General features: G+C 35.9%; 2 protein-coding genes across 4 annotated transcripts in view; both read right to left on the reverse strand.

Moving 5' to 3' along the window:
- LOC127621813 (synaptotagmin-like protein 3) overlaps window positions 1-9,003 on the reverse strand; it is a 33,591-nt gene extending 24,588 nt beyond the window's left edge. For all 3 annotated transcript variants that reach the window (XM_052095556.1, XM_052095554.1, XM_052095555.1), the window contains exon 1: window positions 8,592-9,003. The gene's annotated coding sequence lies outside the window, so the exon portion shown is untranslated. The remainder of the gene's footprint in view (window positions 1-8,591) is intronic.
- Window positions 9,004-9,198: 195 nt separating this feature from the next.
- LOC127621751 (ectonucleotide pyrophosphatase/phosphodiesterase family member 1-like) overlaps window positions 9,199-19,779 on the reverse strand; it is a 66,825-nt gene continuing 56,244 nt past the window's right edge. Inside the window, exons 23-25 of the mRNA XM_052095468.1 lie at window positions 12,272-12,404; window positions 11,904-12,048; window positions 9,199-10,274 (exon numbers count right to left, since the gene is read on the reverse strand). Of these exons, the coding sequence (XP_051951428.1) occupies window positions 10,122-10,274; window positions 11,904-12,048; window positions 12,272-12,404 (431 nt within the window). The 3' untranslated portion in view covers window positions 9,199-10,121. The remainder of the gene's footprint in view (window positions 10,275-11,903; window positions 12,049-12,271; window positions 12,405-19,779) is intronic.

Consider the following 19,779-nt stretch of genomic DNA (forward strand, 5'->3'; position numbering starts at 1 on the left):
ATAATTTACCAGTAAAACGTACCTTCCTGAAAACTTTCCGTAGGATTCACAAATGCTTCGTGCTCACCAGATTTGTTAGAAAAATGTGTGCATGTTAGTGAATTCCAAACATTCATAAATAGGGGGCATGTGCACGTTCATTTACAAATTTCGCGCCCATAAAAACGCCATTTAAGGAAGGCACCAGACTCGCTATGTTGAACAGTAATGAAATAGTTTTTATGAATGTGCATTCACATTGTAAAATTTTGATTTAGCAATAACAATAGCATGTTAAAGAAAGTAACGTCTTACTGTCATTGCAATATAAGTGGTATGACAGGAGAGTACAATTTGTTTCTCCCCCCATTGTATTGTGTACGCACCTGCCCGTGATGTGTTTATTTGTAGGTTTAACAGCATAAGTATTGACCACACATCATCAACTGAATGCAATTTACAGATGCTTATACCAAATCATGAAACCTAATCTATAGACCTCTTTTCAAAAAACAAAACAAACAAAAAAAAAAACTGTCCAACCCGTCACGATAGAGGGCATACATTTTTTCTTGAAAAAATCAAAATGCAAACTGCGTCTTTCCTGAACCCCATATCAAGCACTTCTGCTGTAAAAATGACAACCAGAGGAAAATATATTCTTTGACAAAATAAAAGCAGCAAAGAAACATTTCTAAATAAGTATAGGCTATGGTTTAAAAATAAAACAAACCTTTTTTCTCTTTTTTTTTTTTTCTACAAATTTTTTTTTTTTTTTAATATTAATATCACTTTTAATTATTAATTAATTTTTTCAATGCTTATTTAATTTTACTGTGAAAACACGTTTGGATGTATTATGCACAGGGTTGTGAGGGTTACTTCTTAAATGAATTCCACTACAGATTACAGATTACATGCTGTAAAATGTTATTTGTAACGTATTTCATTAGATTACTCAAGGTCAGTAACGTATTCTAAATACTTTGGATTACTTCTTCAGCACTGGTAGATTTTTTCAGTTGTTTTGACTATAAACTCTGCCAGTACAGTAAGACAAAATACACATGTTAAAAATACATTCTCTGAAAAAACTAAATATCTTCTGCAGTGTTGTTTCTAAAACAAGATAAATCAAACTGAACTTGTTTTAAGGAATTTTAGATATTTTAACAGGAAAACAATACAAACATTATTATCAAGAATATGATTTTTGCCCTAATATCAAAGGTCTTACTGGAAACAAAGAAATTATGATCCAACGTGAATGTTCTTAATAAAAAAAAACGATGAGTGTGTCTGGTAACATGTGCATGTAAAATGGCTAGAAAAAGTATTTAGCATAAAGCTGACAATTTACACAAGGTTTATTTCTATTTCTTCTGCTCCAAACTTACTTCAAACTTACTTCTCTGTCTGCTGGTATGAATGTGACACATCATAAGAAAGTGTTTCACCGCTGTTCAAATGCACTTTGGATCGGATCATTTATATGTATAACTGTTTTCCATCTGAAAGGACTAAATATTAAATGAAACATGACAATAAAATGCAAAGTAATCTCTTCAGTAATTAAAATTATTTTTGAATGTAACTGTATTCTAATTACCAATGATTTAAATTGTAACTGTAGTGGAATACAGTTACTTATATTTTGTATTTTAAATACGTAATCCTGTTACATGTATTCCGTTACTCCCCAACCCTGATTATGCACAATTTAAACATAGTCGGGAGCAGGTGTAAATTTAGTTCGTACTGCTAACGTTTTGAAAATACAAACGCTTTCATGAATCCTACAATTGACGTGTTTCATGAATGAGGCCCAATGTGCTTAAGCTATAACACACAAACAATTATAATCTTTCCTGTCTTTACTGAACACATGCCTTTTAACATTCATAGTGCTGTCGAAAATACTTCTATTCACCAAGTGAAGTTTGATCAGTGATTAAACATGTTCAGACGGTTCCCTCGTACCTGAATGAACCACACCTTTCCAGAATAAAATGATATACAGTATGCAGAAAATCCCAGGATTACAGTTCTTGTATAACAGAAAGTCTTGAAGAAACTTGAGAAGAGAGGACACCTGCGGCAGTTTGTGTTACCTGCTGTGCTTCCGTCATGCCGTGCACAGTGCGTTGTAGTTTATAAACAGATTTAGTGCTTAAAACTTGCTGATTTGTTCTTCCCAAAAAATCCATTCAATTCAGAAATATTATGTTTTGGGTTTTTTGTACTTTGTTATTGTGCTGAAAAACAAAACACTAAAAGAATGCTTTATATAATTACTTATATAAAGAATTTTATAAAGGCATTTATAATGTTACAAATTACTATTTTTTTTATACAGTATACATGCTTAATTCCTAAAACCTTCTGTTTGTCCTCTACTAGAAATAACTAGTAATGGAGTAATGACTGCTGAAAATGGGGCTTTGCCATCACAGGTAATAATTGAATTTTAAATAAATAAGTTACAGTTACTTAGATTACTATTATATTACATATTAATAATGTATATTATCACTATATTACATCCTTGGTGAACAGAAGGATGCAATTCTTTCAAAAACAGACATGTCTTACTAATTCCAAACATTTGAACGGTATTGTCCAGGTACACTGTACACGCAGAAAATTCACATACTGTGCACAGTAGGCTCTACATACTGCAAAAATAGCATAAAGTAGTATGCAATTAAGAACAGTCCAAAAAGAAGGACGGAAGGATAATAAACATCCATTTTAAGGTCCTTTGTAATAGTGTTCCCACAGTAACTGGACACTTGTAACATTAACATTGTAACATGGGCTATATTTAGCATCTTTTGGCAGGTTTTAATTAAACAATTGCATAATCCTATTTCAAACGGTTATTTGTGCAATGTTTGCTCCATACAGTCAGGATAAGTGCTGCCCTGGACCCCCTGACAGGTGCTGAATGTCATAGTCTCTCCCTTTCTTTTTAAAATTGCTATCCAAAGAGCCCATAAACAGAAGAGTCTAGAGGTATTCATGGACAGCATATCGTGGTGCACCTCAAAAGTTTAAGTTTTTGGATTATTTAACTTGTGAGGATTTGAGGAAACCACTTAAACAGGTGTTGTGTCAGAGGCAAGTAATATTTTGTCATGCGTTTCTATATCGGTTTCTATATACAGGGGTGGAGTTATGATTTCCGAGGCCCCAAGCAACAGACACCTTTCAGCACATAACCAGGGGAAATTTCATAAAAGTGATGTTATATTATAATTTTAAAATAATTTCTAACAGCTACTGTAGCCAAGTACATTCAAAATGTTTACTGAAATAAAAATTTTGATAAAGATAACTGAATGCATGTTTTCCACAGTTTTGCCACTAAATGAACACAAGAATGGGATTTAAGTTATAATATTTTAAATATAAGCAACAATACAGAAATAAAAGAAAAATCAATAGGCTACATACATTTTTTGATTTTTGTATTGTTTATTTGTTTTGTAAATGAACAGGGTGTGCAAAAACTATAACTTCACATACTTATAAGTAAAACCCAGATGAATATTGTATATTATTGTTCAGACAAGTTTACTATTATAAAATGATAATTAATTATTATTTTGCGAATTGATGTGGTACAATAGTAATATATTCCTGTAGTATTTACTTCACCTTCACCTAGAGCTTTTATTTTGACGGAACGTTGAAAATGCACTGAACGAGAACCGCTCCAAAAGAGTGTCACCACGTGTGACCACAAAACAGCGAGATTATAAAGCAGAGATGGAGCACTTCTATTAAAATGAATGGGAGAAATTGGAACACTCAACCAAGGAGCTCTGAGGCCCAATAGTCAACGGATGTAGAAAGGAAGTCCCGCCTTTCAGTTAAAAGAGCCAGTCACCTTTTAGATACAGACATCACCTGTCAATAAACTTTGGAATACGCATGTGCATTAGTTATACAAGCCGGGAAAATTGCATTTTTAGAAGATTTCTGGTAAAGAATCACAACTTATGATTCCAGAATTGTCAGATTTTATTGCTGGTTTGAAAAATGTTCTTTGATCGTAATCTTGAGATTTTGGCCTTTTCCCATTCAAGTAGATAGGAGCTGCACTGGCATGACTGGAAATGGCCTCCCGAGAGCATTCCAAAGATGGCCGACAGTGGACTGACTTGCTAGAAGACTTTGGTTTTGCTCAGCTTTCTGGGACCCCCAAGAACACCACTACAGTGCTTATATGTAAACAAGAAATCTTACATGTAAAAGTGGGTAGTAGCCCAATGACAAAATAATGTTTTTAACAATTTTATCTAATGCATAATTGCATCAAACTCTCAACACTTCCAATTTTGCCGTCTTTTTCATTTGTTTTATTTATTTTTATCTGTACATTTTCCGCTATAAGATGTTCTTTGTGACTGTTTTGCATTTAGTGGAAATGAGCTCTGTGGATAAACATGTGAGAACTCTATTAGTGCAAGATATAATAATAATAATAATAATAATAATAAGTAAATAAGTTCTCTGTCTTTCCCCATTCATGTACAAAAAGTTTCAGGTGCTGTGAAATGTGTTACTCCAGTGTTCATTTGTACAGGGTTAAATGGGATCAGAGGTCAAAATGCAAGAATTAAAAACTCTGCAAACTGCATTTTTAACTAAGATGAGAATAAAAAGCTTTAAAATAATTTGGGGAACTTTATTGCTCATTTGTTAGTTTTGTTTAGAGAATATTAACCATATTTATAATAGGTGTAATATTAACTGTTATTGTTCATTTATGGTTTCAAGGAACTTAATGTACATATAAAGAAATGGGCAGATCCTAGGTCACATTTTACACATGTATGGTCATAGTATAGGCCTTTCTATTATGTTCAGTTGTAAATAAAAATTATTTTTCATTGCAGCCTTTTAGTTATATATTGCTATTCGTAGTTACCTCTGTGCCTGCAGGTCAGACAAAAATAAAATAAAAAGCCAACATAATAAAAGTAATCCATAAGACTCCAGTGGTTTAACCCATGTCTTAAGAACCGATATGTAAGGGATCTTTATGGTAAAGGGTTTAAAAAAAAAATGTCATGCTTGTTCAATGAACCATAAACAATTAATGAACATAAACCTGTGGAACTGTTGTTAAGACACGAACAGCTTACAGACGGTAGGCAATTAAAAATCACAGTTATAAAAAATTAGGACACAAAAGTCATGAAAAACACCAAAAGATAGATGCCCAGGGTCCTGCTCATCTGCATGAACGTGCCTTAGGCATGCTGCATGGAGGCATGAGGACTGCAGATGTGGCCTGGGCAGTAAATTGCAATGTCCGTACTGTGAGACGCCTAAGACAGCACAACAGGGAGACAGGAAGGACAGCTGATCATCCTCGCAATTGCAGACCACGTGTAACAACACCTGCACAGGATCGGTACATCCGAATATCACACCTGAGGGACAGGTACAGGATGGCAACTACAACTGCCTGAGTTACACCAGAAATGCACAATCCCTCCATCAGTGCCCAGACTGTCCGCAACAGGCGGAGAGAGGCTGGACTGAGGGCTTGTAGGCCTGTTATAAAGCAGGTCCTTACCAGACATCACCTATTTATACAAACCCACCTTCGCTGGACCAGACAGGACTGGTAAAAAGTGCTCTTCACCGATGAGTCGTGGTTTTGTCTCACGTTTATCGCTGAAGGAATGAGTGTTACACCGAGGCCTGTACTCTGGAGCGGAATCGATTTGGAGGTGGAGGGTCCGTCCTGGTCTGGGGCGGTTTGTTACAGCATCATCGGACTGAGCTTGTTGTCATTGCAGGCAACCTCAACACTGTGCATTACAGGGAAGACATCCTCCTCTCTCATGTGGGACACTTCCTGCAGGCTCATCCTGACATGACCCTCCAGCATGACAATACCACCAGCCATACTGCTCGTTCTGTGCATGATTTCCTGCAAGACAGGATTGTCAGTTTCTACCATGGCCAGCAAAGAGCCCAGATCTCAATCCTATTGAGCACATCTGGGACCTGTTAGATCGGAGGGTGAGGCTAGGGCCATTCCCCAGAAATGTCCAGGAAGTTGCAAAATACTTTGTATTGTGACCCCCCCCCCAGAGGACATTTATATTAAACCACATTAAACCATTTGCAGCTGATTCTGTGTGGCTATCTTAATTATACATGAACATAGCAACAGTCTTTTTAAAGCTTTCTAAATCTGACTGTTTAAAATGCAAATGTTTAAAAACTTTGTGCAGGATCACATTTCTATGTTTTTACCATCTATCCCGTTCTGTATGAATAATTTGATGGTTTATCATCACTGAAGCAGTTATATTTGGATCACAACCGCATTGAAGAGATCCATCCTGGAGCGTTTGCACCATTGAAAAACATCCCTCACTCAAAACCAGCTTGCCTAACCTCATGAACATGGCATTCCAGGTATAGATCATTACCTTCCCATGAATTCTTTAAGTTTCTCAAAGCTTCATTTAATACACTATTGATAATCTGTCAAATTTAAATTGGTTTAGGTTTTGTTGTTGGTTGGTTTTGAAGCTCTATTATGACTTTATCCTTAACACATATTATTTATGTTGACATCTGAATCTTTTTCCTTTTGAAAATTCCACAAATACCCAATATCTGTGTCTCTCAGGGAATGTTGAAAATCCAATTGTTGCAGTTGAGTTATAACTCCTTGAATAATCTGCAACTGAGGCCTTTTCTGGTCTTCTCACACTTACTCACTTAAATGGACAATTATTAAACCCCATGCCTCAGTGGGTCTGCATTTTTTTTAGTGGCACGCAGAGGACCTACAGCATATTAGGCAGGTGGTCATAATGTTTTGGCTCATCAATGTAAGTGCCTCACTGTAACCTACATTTTAAAAATCTTTTTTAAAGAAAAAGAGGGACAAATCTAAAATAGGTTTTGTGGTAATCAACATTATGCCACAAATGCTGTCGGTTGAGCTTAACTTGTATTGAACCCAGAATATTCCTTTAAGGATCTCACTTTACCTGAATTCAGGCTATATATATATAGGCTACATTAATTTGGTACTATACACATTTTATTACAGGCAAGGCTTCAAATAGAAAATGTAAATGAGGAGGATGATTTATTATAAAAAGATCAGCTGCCTTAAAAGCATGAAGGTTATTTCGTCATTAGTGCAATAAATATATTTAGTTGTGCAATGACAAAGCAGTGCAAAAGAGTCAAATGTGTGCTGTAAAATGACGTTTGAAACTTTTTTTTTTTTTTTTTACTCTGGGAGCAGGTGAATGGACAGCAGCAGGTGAATGTTTGTTTTATGGCCCATCATGTTCTTCTCAGAAAGGTCTTTATTCCTTTCTTCAGTTTTCACTAATATTAGTAATTAAGTTATACCGTGATATTTTCTGAGACTGTTATCATACCGTGAAAATCTCATTGTTGCACTATCAAAACAAAAGTTAAAATATAAATCTCCATACAAACTGTAAGTTCTTGATACACACTGTATGACCACAGCTAACATTCTGTTCTGGGTGAAAACATTTGTTGTGCAGGCACAGTAAAAAACTGAAATTTGCACAACATAAACAAACAGAAAAGCCTTACAAGACAATATTAATATAAATTTGCCAAGCTTGTGTGTTTGGAAAGAGACAAGTTGGATCAAACAATAATAACATTTAAAATAACAATAAATAACAAACAATGAATGAATTAATGAACGAATGCATGAATAAACTCCTTTACTCCTCTGGAAATGGGGATCTAAACATTCAAATGTCACAATTGCATCATTGTCATTACTCCCATTTATGACAACAGAAGAAATAAAAGTTAAATTAAATTAAAGTGTCTCCGGAGTACAGTGCAGAACATGTAACATATTTCACTTTCATTGTATGGACAGAAAAATAAAAGATGCTATGAAAATGAATGGTGACAAAGGCGTTCAGTGCCTAATATTCTGCTTAATATTACAGTTTTATAACTGACATGATGTCACAATTTAAGCTCCACAATAAAGGAAAAAATACACAAAATTAATTTTAAGAAATTTAAAGCATGTTTATCAAAGAAGAGATATAATAAAATAATTTGACCATATCAAATGCATTTTCATTTATGTTTTAATTTTTTTTAATAAAATTAATAGTCTGACACACAAAAGAGAATGTCACGTGACGCATGTAATTTAGCATGCACAGACTGCAGCACTAATTTTAAAGCGATAGTTCAGTCAAAAATTTAAATTCTATCACTATTTGATGCACCCATCCATATGATAGCGTGACATACATCTTCAATTTAATGTACATGTTCTCTTTTTCGGACCTTAATGTTGTGTTCACACTTGGCATGTTTGGCTAGATTAAAATTAACTTTGGTGCAATTGCTCCGTTAGTGCGGTTCATTTGAACAAGTGTGAACGCTCTCACCCGAACTTGGTGAGCACCAAACAAGCGGACCGAGACGGCCTCAAAAGTGGGTCTCGGTCCGCTTCCAAATGAACTCTGGTGCGATTCGATTTATATATGAACGCAACTTGGACCAAAGGCGTCTAAACGGACCAAAAACAGGAAGTAAGTCATTTGCGTAATACTGACCTCAAGCATACCTGGTTCTTCTCATCATAGCTATGTTGCCCATTATAGTTCGGTACTGGCTTCGGAACCGCCCGTCAGCTGTCCTGCAGCATATCTTCGTTTGTGTGTACAACGGATGAATTCCTGGCGCTGTTTTGACTCCTTTACCCATTTTATTAACTCTTCGTTTGTTCTCAGCTGGTAATTGTCTACATTGATGTGCTCTATACAGTTAAGACGATCATACATTCTGTGTTTTGACACTGTACATCATTTCTCACGTTTACTTGTCCATATGTGATTATTCTGGTTGAGAGTAGCAGAACGTGCACTTTTTCAAAGTACGTTTTATACTCGCCCTCTCCCTCTGGCTGCCGAACCAATCACTGTGCGTGCGTGCGTGCGTGCGCTGCACGTGTGCACGCACAATAGATCGCCAGACGTGCTCTGCCGCTCTCATATATAAACAATGTAAGTACGCTTTTAAAAGTACGGTCCCCAACTCTGCAAATTATTAAATAGAACATTTGTTTCATGCTTGACTCACATGCTTACTACACACATACTTTTTTTAACTGAAAATGAGGACTATATCAAGATCATCAGATATAATATATATTTTATTATATAAACTAATATGACAAATTGTGAACTTGCCCTTTAGGGGTACTTAATAATTCATACTCCCACTTGAGCAGCTGAGAGTGCAACTAAAAGTCACTGAACCCTAACAAACGGCACAGACAAGGTACATACAACACAAAGGTTTAATATTTAATCATTGTTTACCACATGAGTTATAAACCACATATATAAAATCTACCTTCTTAGACATGGGATATCTACAATTTCTGAGTGCATGCTTATCCCTGCTTGCAGCTTACAAAAATGCACTTTACACAGTCTGTGCAATTCTTTTCTAAGAATGTTTATGATCCGATTTATCAAAACTGACCTGAGAAAGTGAATGCACTAAATCTAAAAAAAAAATGTGGTACAAAAACTGATACAAATTTTTCTTCTGTTGTTTTAAGTTCTCCCAGTAAAGGACAGTACTGCTATAAAATCACTATTATACAGAAATAAATCAGCCAGGAAATGATGGCATTTCACCAGATGCAGTATAGAGAATTCTGTTGTAGAACAACAACAAAAAACACTTATTCTTGTGGAAAATGTGGCTCTCTTGTTTTTGCACAAAAGCTGTTTGTGGTTGCACATGCATTCAGCAAAATCACTAACATATGTATGCTAAAAACCAGGAAAAACTTTCATCGCATATGCCAAATTTCAGTTAACTAAGACTGTTGGATTACAATTTGATTTCCCCAATTATAGATGGATCTCCAAGGAGAATAATGCATTCATTAAAGCATAAACCTTAAATATATTTAAAAACAAATTCATTTGGGAAGATCAGAGACTCCATGGATGAACTCATGTCTTTGTTTCACTCAGTTGTGTTGGACATCTGAAAAAGATCCACTCTGAATGTACTGTTCGTGGCCCGCAGAAAGATAATAATGAAGTCCTCGTTGGCTTCACAACATTCTAAAATGTTTTGAGCATCGTCTTGAGGAGTAACGTTTCAGCAACAGAAATCCGATCGTGGTAAAAGCTCAAGCCCGTCAAAAGCTCAATGTCTCGGATTCTGGCCACATGAAGCTGAAGCCAATCCTGGACCCATGAGTAATCAGTGCCATTCTGCAGAAATAAATCATAACATTTCATAAAAATATCAATAACTTATTTCCTTTCCAATTATAACCAATTATATGATCCTATCTCCTTAAAGATGCAGTCAGTAATTCTTTCGTCATTAAAAAAGTTGAATTGTAATTTTGCAATGTATCTAGGAAATCATGTTCATTCACATTAAAATGAAGACTCCAGTCATATCAGTAACCTTACAAAAGATGTTTTATTGTACATGGAGAGGATCCGCACATGGGGGCTGCCATGTTTGAATCACATGACCAGCCGAACACTACTCGCTTAATCTCAGTAGTCATTCCGTTTAAAAGTAAATCATGGATCATGGATCCACAATGGTGTCTGAAACTGAACACTATTGATTTTATATGATGCTGCTTCCAAGCCATTAGGGGTCAGTGTAAGAGACACAAAGAGACACAAAAAGTTACTGAGTGCACCTTTAAATGTTGTCATCTGGGGTGGATGAACAGGTTAGCACACTGTAAAAATGTTTTGTCAGGTAATATAAAAAATTCGCTTCATTTGGTAACATCTAAATGAACAGATTTTATTTGTGTCAAAGCTATTATTTAATACGACTGAATAAATTAGCACATACTGGATCCACTTTGGATACAGTACGTGATTAATTAAATACTATAAAATACGTGATTAATTAAATACTAAATACTAAAATTAAGTATAAAATACTAGCTAAACTAAACAGTGATGAGTAAACAAATTAACTAATCTGTACAAACAGATAGTCCCACCCCAACACTTTCTCAAACACTTCTACAGCACAACCTTATGATCATTGAGTACATTTACTTGGGCAGTTACAAATCGAACTACCACAGGTTTTTGTGTTGTCAAGCTGAAGTCTTCATCTCTCTGTCACATCATGTACACTTGAAACATTTTTTTTTAAGTGTTCCATTTGGGACGATACAATACTTGGAATGTACTACTCTGCATGACTGACTGCATAATATATTTAGTAAGTGCATAGTGTATAGTGTCATTTGGGACACAGCTAATGTATAATTTGTAATGTTTACTTCAAATATTCATGGCGCTAATGTTAGCATGCTAACCATGTGTCCCTCCTTCACACAAGAGATAAATCAGCTTCTGAAGGGCACTGTAAGATAGGTTCATTGTAGTTAAAAATGACTTAAATGTGAGATCTGAATAAACATTATGTTTGTGCCCCACATCTTTCAGCCCTCCAAAGCTATCGCAGTGGATGGTTAAGCCTTCAAAGGGAATAGGAGATAGAGATGTTCACTTCTGGTTGAAACACACCCTGTGTTGTTGTTGTTGTTGTTGTTCTTCTTCATTTCTGCTTTGTGTTGCGTTCGACTTGTGGATAAAATACTCGTCATGCATGTGCAAAATGCCAAGACCCTTTTCAGTTCCGATTGGTGTTTATACATGCTAGGCGGAAACAATCTACAATTGCATTATCTAGGTCTGTTAGTTAGACTTCGCAAAACTGGACTGGTCTGATTTCGGGATGACTAACGCGTTCACGTGACATTTTAAATTATTGCTGTAGTCTGAGTGAAATCAGATTTTTAAAGTGCATTTTTACGCTCTCCTTGTGCTTTAAATGATGAAGAGCTGATTACTTACATGACATGTTTCTAGATGATCAGGTCGATGTGGAAGAATGAAAGACAGAGCATCCAGAGGGCCGTCACACTGCAGGACTGGTAAGGAAGAGTTCTTACAATTTGCAAGAATCATGAAGAAATGTGTAGGGTTGTGCACGCCATTCCTGACAGGAGAGGAGAAAAAATGTTTAATACATCAAAATAGCATCTGAAAAAGAAGAGTGTAATTCTTATGCTTTTCTCCATCAGAAATTAATTTAATGAATAAATAAAAGCTTTTAGTATATAGTAAGACACTATACAGTATTTTGGAACAATATATATAGTGAAAATAGCTAATAGATCTTTCATAAATTCCATTAGCATTGGATAATTTGGGATACTTACGGGGTTTCCTTGTTCATGGAGTCATAGATCCCATCAAAGTCGTTATCGAATATTGGTCCGCTCACAACATTGACACCATTCAGGTCTTGTGCATACTTTCCCAGCAAAACATTGTGGAAGTGATTCCAAATATCTGTCTCAAAGACATTAGACACAAACAACATCTCAGTGACACAATGCACAAATGTGAAGTCTCTTACATTGAGAACGTATACAACCAGGTGGATTGACAATATGGAAATGGTTTATGTGAAAAGAAACCACATGATAAAACCAAATAATATCCAGTATTCCTACAGTATTATTATTAAATTCAAAACATAATTAAAGTGCTAGTTGCTAATTCTGTCAACAAATTATTCAGAAATAATTCTCAAAAGTTTCTGGGTGATATGCTGAACTACTGCAATTGGGTAAAAATAATTTGAGGCTTTATTAATTGACTAAAATCAAACTCTCGAAGTCTGTATGAGAGTGAACAACAAAGGAATGGATAAATAAAAAAATATATCCCCTTAACGTATTGGTTTAGCTTTACGTTTTATGTAGAATACAACTATGGTGTAAGCATAATCAGTGCACATGTGAAACCAATCCACCAATTGCAGATAAATGCTGTTATGAAATGCTGCAGGACAATCTGTACATATTTGTGATTGCACTAAAATACATATACTAAATACTAATACTAAAGGTTATAAGATGAATGATTTCTAATGGATTTCTAATTAAACACATGGGAGTCACGTCATGTTGGATGCCTCTGAAGAGTTGGTGGTGAAAATGAAATCTTAACTAAACAATTGCACAACACAGAACAAAGAGAGCATTTACCATACACAGGTGTTGCAATACCACTGATGAGTTTCTGAGGTTAAAGCAAAACATAAATCAGTTTGGTCCACATGATTAAATGGCATATTTTGTGAAAATTACTCAACAATCCCATCTATATACAGCAGGTCTGGCTTTTTGGAATATCCCCTGCCTTCAGTATGACTTATGTACATGCATTTGCTTTCTTCCTAGCTTTTTGAACATGGCTTGGTTAGCATAAAGTTTCAGGCATAAATCTGGTGTAACACGAGAGCAATGAGAAAAGCTTGTTCACAGTGGCTAGCATTGTTATTAGCGCTAAACAATGCAAATTCTTATTTTGCAATGTGCAATTTGTTTCTCACCAAAACCGTCATATGAATCGTATGACTTCAAAAGACTTGCAATATGTTGCACAGGTCAATTGAACAACTTTTACTAAAATTTTAATGCTTTTTTAAGTGCTAAACCCTTGAAACTCAATGGCCAAACACGTACGATAAGTTTACGCTTAAATTGTAAAAGTCCACGGAAAGTCACTAATACATAATACATAAGTCACTAATTTCTGGTATCATTTTAAAAGCTAAGAATCTGAACAATTTAACACTCAGAAATACCATCACTTTTACATTTATGTTACATAAAATAAAGCCTTAAAACTTTGCATCGCAAATGAGCACCACCTAGAGGTGATGATACTGAAATATGTGTATGAATAAAAACTTTTTTCACATAGCATATTTTACTCATAGATAAATCACATATAGATAAGTTACATATTTTTCACATTGACAAGTCATGTATCAAATTAAAGCTCTTATTCTCAGGAATGTGACTGTATAGTTTATTTTATAGCCCTAACACTACAGTTTGAGTGAAATATGATCTCTATAAGACAACAAAGATAAACGTCTCATGTCTGCTCCGATCACTGCTTCTGTAAGACCCAAAGTAACCAAAACTCCAAATCAGCTATTAAATTGGGCTGTTTTCTTCAAAATTAACACAAAAAAAATCCAGTGTTATATTTCAGATGTCTGCAAAAAATTGCAGTCCAGCAGAAAAGCATTATAAACAAATAATTGGCAAAATATGTCATAAACTATTGATAATTAAATGTTATATATTATAACAACGGCACCTAGATTGAGATTGTAGTCCATTCAGAGGCCGAGATATATGATGAAACAGTGTTGACGAATGCATCACTGCATGCAATCCAAAAAAGCTCAGCTGCATTATAGCGCAACCTACATTTCAGCTCTGTACATTGTAATTGAAGGTGACTGATTAAAATGTATTTTTCCAAGAACTTGCTGCCATCTAGTGGAATGGAATAAGACATTTTGCAGGTAGATATAGCAAACAGAACCACAATTGCATGCTTACAAAGGACAACAAGGGAATTATTTTGGAATTATTGGATTTTATATTTTTTTTATTTGGTGGGTTTTCTGTAAACGGATATCATTTTTTTTTTTTTTTTGCAATTAGTACACTGTATGCATGTTCTATAGGCAAAGATTTAGGTAGGCATGTCCCTACCAACCTTCCAAAAACGAGTTATGTCCTGGCTAAAATTTCGAGATTTTTGGCACATAGGGATGACTATATCACAAGCACTTATCAGGAAATCACGACCTGTCAGGAGGTCAGTCACACTAAAAAATTTTTATATTAACACTGAAGGGCATTACTTATACAACACTTGAACAGGATCACATGTAACTCAAAAGAACACTAATCTCACACAGGGTAACTAAAAAAAAAAAACCTTGCCATAACATAAAACGACATGATTAACATTTAACGGAGCTTGAAAAATAATTATAACCCCCAATTACTTTTACATTTTAATGAATAACACCGCCAAATAGTCCCCAAGAAAAAAAACACAACAGACCTCGGTCAAAGCAGCGCATAAATGACATCACATGACACCTGTTACTTTTCTTAGCGCTGTTCAGGATGCACCAATCAGAGTCGTTAATGAATACCGCATGAAGATTTATATATATATATATATATATATATATATATATATATATATATATATATATATATATATATATATATATATATATATTTATATATAATTTTCTGGATTATTAAAAAAGGCGTATTTCAATTTGTATCTTAGGTCTGATCCTTGAAATGAATCAATTTAAAAAAGATGTAAGGAGTAGACAATATGCTTCTTGCAGGTGTGTGTTCCTATGACGACATTGGAATGTGTGAAAGAGTCGAACATTTTTTTTAAGTGGTGTCAGTGCTCCATTCTCCCCATCGTTTGTATATCTTTGTCACTTTGCACATTTTTCTTGTTATTTTAGCCCACCATTTGTTTAGATTTTAATATGTTTAATGCTGAATCATACATTTTACATAATGTCACTTCATGATATAATTTTCTCAATGTAGATCTAATTGAAAACAACTGAACTTGACATAAGCTTATGTTTATGGAATTGCATATCGCTACATTATCAAACAAGTTTTGCCCCTCCATATCATGCAGCCAGTGGTCAGTTCTAAACCACAAAAATCTGTTTCATATGTAAAATAGTGAGGCAAAGAAATAGGAATTGAAACAAGTTATATTAAGAAATAATGCTATTTTGCCTATATTACCAGTTTGAATTTATCGCATTTTCTTAAAACAAACATTTAGATTTTTAACCTGGTAATATGTCCCTTCCAACTTTCAAATCAAACCTACGCCCGTGGCATGCAATGCGATTGAAGTCTAAAGTTGAAAAAGTTGTATGTATCATGTAATGTATGTTTTTCTAAACATTAGAGGGATCCGAGGGAGATAGCAGCGCTTTTCGAGGCTTGCAATTTCTCGCCACGAGACGTTATCCCCACCTGCTCCAGTTCCACAGGCTCTGGATTTGGAGCTCAGTTTGCGGGAGCTGTTTGGGGTTTTCAGATCTGTGTCTGAGAAGTTGGAGTGCAGACGGACACCGGTTTCTTCCTTGTGTTTGTCGCACTACCCCTGAGCGAAAGCGCAAGCTTCATCGGACATGCTTTGAGGCCTAGCTCGGCTGCCATTTTCTGACAAACAAAGCGTGCGATAGAGTTACCATGCGTGTCTTGAGCCATCGCGATTACAAAACGTTGTATAATGAATTCGTCATCGGAAGGCAAGTAATAATTTGCCCCTTGCCTTATTGTCTTATTCGGTGCAATTCTTAGAGAATGCACGTGAATAAGGCTATAGAGGAATGGCCTCGGATTCCTCCCCTCCCCATTTGAAGCGCACTGCTCGCGGCAGACGGGATCATGCAGAGACTGATGGGCCAGGCCGCAGAGTAAGTTGCTGGAATAAGATAATATTCCCCAGAATATATACGCACACTGCTATCTCTGCTTGATTTTTTGATGGCAGCATAGATGTCGCTCCTTTCAGTCAGCTGTTGGATCTACACATGATGGTTTTACAGCCCAACCAAGCCCATCATGTAAGAGAATGACTTTGAGCTAATATCGGCTCCTTTTACAATTTCCCTCATGTTCCCCCCGCGGTGGTTGATACCAGGGCTAACAGGTTTAAATAGAGTTCCATCTTTTTTTGTGATTTAGTAGCATCTTTCCAATAGGTAATGTAATTTAGTTTTTGTAATTTTATAATTTGGTTGGGCCAGATAGTGCTGTGCTGGTTTGAGCATCAGCTGTGAGAGTGCGCTCCGGGGCCGGTTCTGCTCCTGACACCGCAGGGCTTCGGCCTGGTAAGAGCTCGGGTCACTGCGCTTCAGGTGTTGGTAGAATTTCACAGCTCTTTTTTGGATATTGATCAATAGGGGGTATTGTCCTAATTCAGCTCTGCAATAGTTGTTTGGTGTCGCTCTGTTTACTTTTAGGATGCTTTTACAAATTTGGGTATGCAGAGTTTCGATTTCCTCTTTTTCCCATTTTGAAAAATCTTGGGTTTTTAGAGGTCCCCATATCTCGCTGCCATACAGAGCAATGGGTTCAATTATTGCTTGTAGGATTTTTAGCCAGGTTTGAATTGGAATTTCATGTCGAATAGTATTTTTGATCATGTAGAAGACCCTCATTGCTTTTGCATTCAGTTCATTCACAGCCAGATTAAAGTTCCCTTTCGAACTCAGTTTTAGCCCCAGATATGTGTATTCGTGGGTGTGTTGGAGGACTTGGTTTCCTGCTCTAAAGATGTATTTATTTTCCCTACACCTGGATCTATTTTGAAAAATCATTATTTTAGTTTTTGCGAGGTTAATTTTGAGAGCCCACATTTGACTGAATGTCTCAACGACATCGAGGAGCTGCTGTAGTCCCTCTTTTGTTTTTGACAGAATGACTAGATCATCTGCAAAGAGGAGACATTTAACTTCTGATTGCGTCAGGGTTGGGCCGGGGGCAGTGGACTTATTTAAGGCTATGGCTAATTCGTTTATATATATGTTAAATATAGTGGGGCTCAATGGGCAACCTTGTCTGACTCCTCGTTGTTGGGAGAAAAATTCTGTTCGCTTATTTCCTATTTTTACAGCACATGTATTGTTTTTATACATGGTGCTTATCAAATCAAATGTTTTCCCTCCAATCCCATTTTCCAGTAGTTTTAGGAAGAGTCCTTCGTGCCAGATCGAGTCGAAAGCCTTCTCAAAGTCAATAAAGCAAGAGAAGACTTTGGATTTATTTTGGTATACATGTTTATCAATGATCGTGTGAAGAGTGTAAATGTGGTCCGACATTCTGTGTTTGGGCAGAAATCCAATTTCACTTTTGTCCAGAATTTTGTGGGGTTTGAGAAAGTTCTGCAATCTTATGTTAATAATCGAACAGAATATTTTCCCCAGGTTGCTATTGACACATATGCCTCTGTAATTGTTTGGCTCATATTTGTCTCCTTGTTTAAATATTGGTGTAATTAGGCCTTGGTTCCAGGTGTCGGGGAAATATCCTACTTTCAAAACAAAGTTGAATAATTTGATTATTGCGGTTTTGAATTTGTCGTTGGTGTATTTGATCATTTAGTTTAATATTCCATCAATGCCACATGCCTTGTTGGGTTTTAAAGCATGCAGTCTATCTGTAAGCTCATTTACTGTGATTGGGAAATCCAGGGGGTTCTGATTGTCTTTAATTTTTTCTTTCAGGATTTCTAATTTGGTTTTTAATTCATTTCGAGCAGGATTTGTTTCAGTTGTTTTGTACAGATTTTCAAAGTGTGTCCTCCATATGTTCCCGTTTTGAATGGCCAGTTCTTCCTGTTGTGGCCTATAGAGAGAGTTCCAATTGTTCCAGAAGTTACTGGTGTTTATTGACTCCTCCATTTCTTGAAATAATTGTTCTGTGTGTTCTTCCTTTTTACTCTTAGAGTTTGTTTGTACAGTCTAAGGGCTTCGTGATATTGATGGCGGAGTTCTTCATTGTCAGGATCTCTGTGTTTTTGATTTGAAAGATTTCGTACTGTTGTTCGGATATTTTTGCACTCACTGTCAAACCACATTTCTTTGGTGTTTTTTGGTTTCCTTTTTGATGATTTCTTTTTCAAATTGCACATGGATGCTGATTGGTGGAATATTTTGGTAATGTCGCTAAGTGCCAGATTTATGCCTAATTTATTTTGTGAATATGTGTTCATTATGAATTTGTCCAATAATAATTTGATCGTTTGACTTTCTATTGCATTTTGATAATTTTCTTTGCTGTTATTTGTCCACTTGTAGGGTTGTTGCAGCTTCAGTAAATCAGAGGGCTGTCTGTGTGATTCATTGCTATGAGTTCGTCTTAAATATAGTGTAATTTTACAGTGGTCTGACAGAGGTGTTTGAGGACTGACTGTGAATGCGCTGAGATGCACTGGGTCGATGTCTGTAATGAAGTAATCCACAGTACTGTTGCCCAAGAAGGAATTAAAGGTGTAACAACCAAAAGAGTCTCCCCGTATACGGCCGTTCACTATATACAGGCCCAGTGATCGACAGAGCTCTAGTAGGCTTTTCCCACTTTTGTTTGTTAATTTGTCATAATTGTTTCTTAGGTGGTATGAGGGCAGAGCGTGGCTGGTGTTTGTGATATATTTGTCTCCCTGTGTGTTGACAAAGTCTGGTTCATTTCCAGTTCTGGCATTTAGATCGCCACACATTAACACATTCCCTTTAGTCTGGAAATGGCAGATCTCCTCCTGCAGGATGGAGAAGGTTTCTTCACTGTAATAGGGGGACTCAGCTGGGGGAAGGTATATAGCACACAAGAAAATGTGACGGTCTGTGGAGACAATGTCTTTTTGGATTTTTAGCCAAATGTAAAATTTTCCAATTTGTATAGCTGTGATTGAGTTTATGAGGTGTGCTCTATACCATATTAGCATTCCCCCTGACTCTCTACCCTGAGTCACCCCTCTTAGTTTTGTCGATGGTAGGACTATTTCCCTAAATCCAACTGGACAGCCAGTGGACAAATCTCTAACGTTCCATGTTTCCTGTAGTATTATAATTTCAGAGTTCTCGCTTTCTTTTTTAAAGTCCGAATGTTGGCTCTTGATACCAAAAACAGAGGACCTCAGTCCTTGAATATTCCAACACGTGACTTTCAGGGAATATGAGCTCATTAGATAATCACATTTGTTATTTCAAAACAAGACAGACATCAGTATACTGAATTGACAAATCAAGAAGAATATATTAAATATTATGATCCAAGAAAATAAGTTAAAT

This window comes from Xyrauchen texanus, chromosome 28 (genome assembly GCF_025860055.1).
Source record: "Xyrauchen texanus isolate HMW12.3.18 chromosome 28, RBS_HiC_50CHRs, whole genome shotgun sequence".
NCBI classification, from domain to species: Eukaryota; Metazoa; Chordata; class Actinopteri; order Cypriniformes; family Catostomidae; genus Xyrauchen; species Xyrauchen texanus.